Below are 7,380 nucleotides of genomic sequence, written 5' to 3' on the forward strand. Positions count from 1 at the left end.
CAACGCTGATTGCTCTAAAAAAATAAAAACAGTATCTGATAAACTCAGAAAAGACGTGATGATCTTGAAAGACGAAATGATAACGAAACTTGCGTCTGTTCAATATCGAAAACTGAAAAAATGTCAATCGGCATTTTGAAAAAAAAAGTATATTGCGCTTTAAGTTGTCGAGTGTTAATATTTGTTCACAAAACGGCGAATAACACGCACATACATCTATTGAAAACAAAATGTTATTGTTGTACTTTCCTGCTCAATTTCTTTGTGATAACAGCCTGATATTATGCCTCTAGCTATAACCGATGTTAGTCTTTGCAGGCACAGTAAAACCCCATGAGTGTAAATTTGTGCGAGATAACCACTCCCTTGAGTCTTCTTCGTTGTATACCAACGAGATTAGTGCTACACTGATGGTCAGAAGACGAATTACGTATCTGTGAAGCTATAGTACCGAGTGTTGTTTGGGAGCCAGAAATATAATCTTCCCTTTCTCTTATCTCCCGAAACCGCTTATTTTCCTTTCCCGTCAGGGATCGTACTGAGCGGGAAGATCAGTGAAAGTAACTTCTCGCGATTCATTATAATTACTATTTAGTTAGAGTCAAATTGTACAGTGAAGAAAGCTAGCACTTTAGAAACAAAACGAGAGCAAAGGTTTCACTGCTATAAGAGACCAATTTAGCCAGATCTCGTGTACTGAGACCACACCTCAAGCCAGCAAAACATCCCTTTTACTTCCATGCATTTGAGAAATCAATTCAAGATAAAAGGGGACTTGGGCGAGACTGCTGCTTTGGTGAAAAGAGACTGAGTCTGCTTCTACAGTCTGCCCATAACACGGGTCACACCCTTGTGTAAGGAGCATACGATTGTTCTTAACTTCCCTTTAAAAAATACATGGTTCGTGACTTCGTTACATTTTGCCTTTGGCAACGGAAACGCGCGAGGTTACTCACTATCAACAACATAATCTACAACTTATAGTAATTACTCAAGAAGTGAGAAATAAAACTCCGTGTCAAAATATATGTACTGCTAATCGGCAAACTTCCCGGTGCTTTACAAATTTTAGATACTCCACCTCGCTTATTTATATATCAGTGCTTGCTTATCGGTGAAATAACGTATCCAGTTATAACGTGAGAGGCTTAAATTCGGTAGATTGCACGATTAATATTTGAGATTTAGTGTTTAACACCGCCTTCTCAGCACTTTTAAACGTTTGTGCGCCAAATATTAGAGCTGCATCTTTATATTCTCGGCTTTAGTGTCTTAAAATAACAAGTTTAAACAGTAAATCCCAATAACAAATCAAATGAAGCTATTTAATTTGAGTTGCAACAAGCTACGATGACGGAGCATTTATTTACAATAATGCGACTGTATCACTTTCAGAAATACTGTACCCATATATTAATATAATCAGAGTTTTCGTTTTACATATATGAAAATATACTTGGTTAAGGACATCTTATTTTCAATTTTTTTTTCTCAAGAAAGACAACTCTTGTACTTGACAACAAATTTAACAATTCCTTCCCTTGTATTTCTATAAAAATTTCTGATTTTACCCACGGTTTTCAAGCTCGAACCAAGGGCGGATTCAGGGGGAGGATGCAGGGGCGAGCACCCTTCGCTGAGATGACCTGCGGCGTAGTTTTCGCTTTTAAAATTTGTCTGCGCCACCAGTCAGTTACGCCGTTTTTCAGTGGTCCTTACCCTCCTGGATTTGCACCCCCCCCCCTCCCCCCTAGAAAAATCCTGAATCCGCCCATGCGAATACTTGCGCGACATTCTGAATCCACTTAGTTCAATCATGCTTCAATGTCTCTGTATCCACACGAGCATAACAATTAACAATCCAAAACTACCACCCTTTAATCTTTATTTTTAACGAACTTTCAAGCAGACATGTCCCCGCACATTCATAAGCTGCTTTCAAACAGTACTCTCTCGGATTTGTCAGCACGCATTTATGGTAGGCCCCGTTACATTTTCGACAGCAAAAGAAGAAGCAGGCAGCTAGGTAGGGTTTCTTCTCGATATCAAGTCTTCCAGTTTCTTTGCAGAAAATAGGATAATTTTCAATCCAGACTAGTTTCTGCAAGGGAAATGGTAAACAAAAGAACGTTAAACAAAATCCGAAAAGTCTCATCATTGTAAGCATACAGAAACGAGACGTAATGACGGACCATTATTTTCATAGGAATCATTGTAATTCACGCCCTAATTTTATTAGTTATAAATATTCCCGGGGCTACGTAAAAATGACAAGAAAACATCCTGTTATAAGTCTATGCCATGTTTTTTTAGGTATATAAAAGGGGTACCTTTTTTCAGTAAAAGGTATACGAAAGGGGTACCATTTCTGTCAAAATGGTATATAAATGGGTAAGGGGTTAGAGCTCGGGGCGGGGCCTTCCCGTATAAAACGTTTTGTTTGTAACCACCCCCCCCCCCTCCCCCCTGGTAAATATTCTCAACACGAAATGTATTCAACTTACCTGAAGTTCTGAGCTGTTGGGATCAGGGCAGAAATCACTACAGTTACATGAAATGGCTTTTCGTGGATCGCGTTTTGTTTGATCTAACATCGATTGACCTTTTTCACCTTTTATCTCCAGGCTTCTTACTTCAGCATTTTGTTCAGACGGTCTTGGAGTTTGCTGAGGGCTTCTGCATGTAATACGATTCTTGTAGAGAAGAAATGCAAAGAAGATCCAAAAATATACAGATGACAAGTGCCTTCTCGGGCACATTTTCACATCTCTTAGCTTCTCTTTTAAGCTGCGAGTTTTAACTTAGAACAAGCCTTAGTAGTTAAGACAATGGTTAGTTGCAAAGATGTCCAAATTAAGATGGCGAGTGTGAAACGGTTGAGCGGCTATGATCTCTCTAGAGTCTGTCACAAAAAAAAACTGATTATTTATTCCAATGTGGACAAATTAGGTCTTGCAAGACTTTGTTACATCAGGCTTTTACGGGGAATGAAGAAATATGGGGAAACAAATAACCCTACAGTAAAATAAAATTTGTAATTAGTTTACGCCAAAAATATGCCGATTATTTTTCTGCGCGACAGAAAAAAATTCCGTGCTAAATTGAACCAACTTGTTGTTTGCTCCGCGGGTTCAAAAACCCAGTGAAGTGCAACAAATGACCACTACAATGTACATATTCATGATATTGGCAGTGGATTTTCCCGTAATAAAGTATATGAAAATAAAGCACATTTTGTATCAGCTGCAAACGAGATTTCAAAGTAACTAGTGCACGAAAATACACATTATTTTGCTAAAATTTTGTTTTGCTGAAAAAAAGTTTAACTAACGTATAACGGTGAAAAAAAGCAATGTAGGGATAAATATGAAATAACAAAACTCGGGCCAACTCCAACGAACTGTAACTAGCGGCCACTACAATCAAACCTGGCTAAACTTAATTTTACTTTAGAGAAGCTTATCTACAGCAGATAAGTGCGGTGATAATGTATTCACAAGATATATTTTGTTTGTATGAAACCGAAGCACAGACCTATATATTATCTTAGCTTTAAGGTTATTTCCACCCAAGCTGTTAGAATAGATGTGTGTTCTTTTCTAGCCTGTTCCAGGCTCTCGGTTTGTGGCTAGTTTTTTCCAGCAACACAGTTTTTTTTTTTTACATTTACACCTTGGTTCTGCTTGACTTGCTTTATAATATCAACGCCCCTCCTGAATCCCGGGGGAGGGGGGGGGGGCTACTCAAAAACGTTTCGTACAGGGAGGCTCCGCCCCGAGGTCCAACCCCTTACCCTTTTATACACCGTTTTAACAGAAAAGGCATCCCTTTTGTACACCTTTTACTGAAAAAAGGTACCCCTTTCATATACCGAAAAAAAAACATGACATAAGCCCAAAACAGGAAGTCTTGATGCCATTTTTATTTAGCGTTTAATAAATTTAAATGATACAGCCATAAGGTGCGTCTGCTCTAAATCTTTTAATTGAAGGCCCTTTTAAATACCTAAATGACCGATACCCCTACCCTTTTATATACAGTGGAACCCCGATATAACGATATGCCAAGGGGGCAGTGAAATTATATCGTTTTATCGAGGAATCGTTACATCGGGGTTCCGTTCCATACATTTTACTATTGCCGGGACATAACATATTCATTGATATATCGGGAATATCGTTATATTGAGTCATAAAAAAGGTACCACTTTCGGGCGGAGCCTCCCCGTATACTGGTATAGGACATTGTAGCTAACGCACCAGCAATACAACTTAAAATTCAACGTAAATTTATTCTTGTGGACGTAACTTAATTACCAGTGGTTTCTAGGACATAAATAAAGAAATATATTACACTAAGAACAGAAATAACAGCATACAACAAAGGAAATACTAGAAGACAAACGAAGGAAACGATATGTACCTGACGATTTGGATACGCGGCGAAACGAAGGACGACAACTGAACGAACGTAGCTTCTTAGATATAAACGAATCTTTCCGTGAAGAAACAATATGCATAAAACTCGCAAAAAGGTGACTTAATATACACGGTAGACTGGGCCGAGTAATACATAATCGCGGTAGACTGGGCCTAGGAATTGGTTTCTACAGACATTATAGGGAGTACCCCCCGGGTCCTGAATGAACTATTCGGAAAACCCAAGCTTGATATTACATAGAAATTCTCCTAACTAACTATCAATCATTTCTTTTAATGTTAGTTGTGAGAATTTGGCGTTACATCACGACAATACTTGTTGATGATTTTCTGTATTCTCATTACCTGCCTGCTAAGCTAATGTATTGAGATTGAAAGGAGAAGTAGTAAGGTCCGCTTACATTCGGCAGCAGCCAATCAGAGAGCAGCATTTCTGCGCATGCGTAGAAGGGAAAACCACGTGACTTGGGAGTTGATGACGTCATAGGAGTCGGCCCCAGGGTGTCCTTGGAGTGTCGGTCCCAGGCCCCGCTCGGAGTGTCGGTCCCAGTCCCCGGACGGTAGAAAAGAGCTCGGCCCAGTCCCCCGCGGAAAAAAACCGAAACTAGGTGTAAATAGGCGTAAAAGGGAAAAACCACGTGACTTAGGGGTGTGATGACGTCATAGGAGTCGGTCCCAGGGTGTTTGGAGTGTCGGGTCCAGGCCCCGGACGGTGGAAATGAACTCGGTCCCAGTCCCCGCGCGAAAAAAAAACGACAAGACAAGAAAATAGGCGCGTAAAAGGGAAAACCACGTGACTTAGGGGTGTGATGACGTCATAGGAGTCGGTCCCAGGGTGTTTGGAGTGTCGGTTCCAGTCTCCGAACGGTTAGAATGAACTCGGGCCCAGTCCTCGCGCGGAAAAAAACGACAAGACAAGAAAATAGGTGTAAAAACAGGTTTTTTTTTAATAACAGGTTTTTTCTGTTAAGGTACAAGACACTAAAAAACGGTAACAAGTGGTCCTAAAGCCCCGGTAGTGTAACGGGTATCACTCCTGCCGCTGAGGTAGGCAATCGAGGTTCGAGTCCTCGCTGGGGATATTTTTTTTTTCCTTGTGTCAATGTTCACTAAGCCCTAGTGGCCGCGCACCCTGGGAATGAACGTGTACAAAGTTAGCAAGACCACCATCCTATAGATATGGTTCACAAAGTGCCATACTGTCCTTGTGGTATCTGGAACTCAATACTTTGCACTAAACGCATGCGCAGATGAGTCTACGCGATACACTCACGATTGATAATTAGTTACCTCTCTTGTGAAGACCACAAAGGTTGTCTCAGAAAGCGCCATGCCTTCCTTATGGTATGGTTCTTCCTGGCACTAAACGCATGCGCAGATGAGTCTACATTGCTTTTTCTAGGTCGGCGATTCTGAAAAAACGCACGCTTGTGAAGCTATTTAAAAAAAACACGTCAGAGAGGGGGGATGAGGGGGTATCCCCCTTTCTCGGTTTTACTGGGAACGAGTACGAATCGAGCGGTGAGAGTGTTTATATCTCAAAAGATGTCGACAAGTAAGTTATTAAATATTCAGTTATGGAGAACGATCAACGTGGGTACGATTGAAACTATATCAACGTGTTGCGGTAGGTTTCCCATCTGGGGCATGCTGTTGGACACAACAGTGGGAGGACTAGGAGTTAAAGTAACCATAGGGGTATGACATAAACGTGCTGGCATCTACCACTCTCTTGTCGAAAACCACTTGATAGCGCTTGATCTCCGTCACAGTGTTCAGGGTTTTGGTCGTTTTGTCTCGGGTGATCTTGTGAGGGTTGAACAGGGCAATGCTCCTCGTTTCGGCCAAGGGCTCTTTCACTTCGGATTTGACGTTGTCTTTCAATGTCTCAAAGTTGAGATGGGCGGAGCCTCTCACGTTCAAGGAAAAACCCCTTACTTTACAACAGGTTTTTCCCAGTTTGGTCTTGTAGGCATAGTTTTTTGGTCCCGCGGCGGCAAATTCCACAATGAAGTCATCATCGTCTAGCTCGTTGGTAAAGTCTCCTAGGTAATCACCCAACGGTAAGGAGGGTTGCCCTTCTCGATGCTTGTAGATGAGAGAATCTGTGTCAAAATACAAGATCTGTTCGGGTTGTAGGATGGAAAGACCTTCTTGGTACAGCTTCAAACGGGCCCAGGTGGTCGTAAAACAGGCCACAAAGATGTTGATATCCGGTTGAATGTTGGCACAGTCCTCCTTGCACTTATGGACCACCTCCAGCATGTCTGGATTGACGACCCGGATGTCTTGGATGTCTCGGGTATCGTCTCTCAACAAATCGTGAAACTCAGCTGCAGAGGTGAAGGCTTCAACTTGGGTCTTGTTGCCTCTCTGACCATACTTGCCCCAAAAACTATTGAGCATGATCTTGGCCAGGGATCTGCGTCCGGGATTCTTTTCAATTTTGTCCGGATCCAACTGGATGCCTTCTTTGAGAAAGAACTGTGTCAGGTATTCCTGGCGTTTGTCTGGATCGTCGCCCACCCACGAGGGCCAGCCGCTCGCTTCCTGCTTCATCTTCAGGAAGGTGTTGACATACTCTTTAAACATGGTGTTGGATTTGCGGTCAAAGTGCCACACCTCGTGAATGTGCTCCACCACGTACCCTTGCTTGACGGCCTCTTCCAACTCGGGCGTGCACCACGTACCGGTCAGTTGGCGTTCTTGAGGGCTGTGAGCGCATTTGGAGGATCGTTGGGTCAACGGCTTGGGCTGCTCCACTTCCACGCAGGTACGGCAGAGGGGGAATGTCAGTTTACCCCCTTGGCGATAGGGCAACACGGGGCTGTACAACCCGTAAGGTGGCGTCACCGTACACTTTGCCAGACCGAAGAATTGTGAAATGTTCGTGTGTCCCGGTTCTAGGATCACTTCGGGATGCCCTTGAGGGTAGTCACAG

General features: G+C 42.4%; 2 protein-coding genes across 2 annotated transcripts; both read right to left on the bottom strand.

Annotated features, from left to right (window-relative positions):
* Window positions 1-1,407: 1,407 nt before the first annotated feature.
* On the bottom strand, window positions 1,408-2,852 carry LOC144666926 (uncharacterized). The gene is made up of 2 exons (XM_078528365.1): window positions 2,505-2,852; window positions 1,408-2,101 (listed from the first exon to the last, which is right to left on the bottom strand). The coding sequence occupies exons 1-2, from the start codon at window positions 2,757-2,759 to the stop codon at window positions 1,868-1,870; spliced, it is 489 nt and encodes a 162-aa protein (XP_078384491.1). The 5' UTR covers window positions 2,760-2,852; the 3' UTR covers window positions 1,408-1,867.
* Window positions 2,853-6,113: 3,261 nt separating this feature from the next.
* Window positions 6,114-7,380, bottom strand: LOC144665064 (uncharacterized). The gene has a single exon (XM_078526241.1). It carries the CDS (start codon window positions 7,029-7,031, stop codon window positions 6,114-6,116), a length of 918 nt encoding a protein of 305 aa, XP_078382367.1. The 5' UTR covers window positions 7,032-7,380.

The sequence above is a fragment of the Oculina patagonica genome, chromosome 9, assembly GCF_052425735.1.
Source record: "Oculina patagonica isolate OP01 chromosome 9, crgOcupat, whole genome shotgun sequence".
NCBI classification, from domain to species: Eukaryota; Metazoa; Cnidaria; class Anthozoa; order Scleractinia; family Oculinidae; genus Oculina; species Oculina patagonica.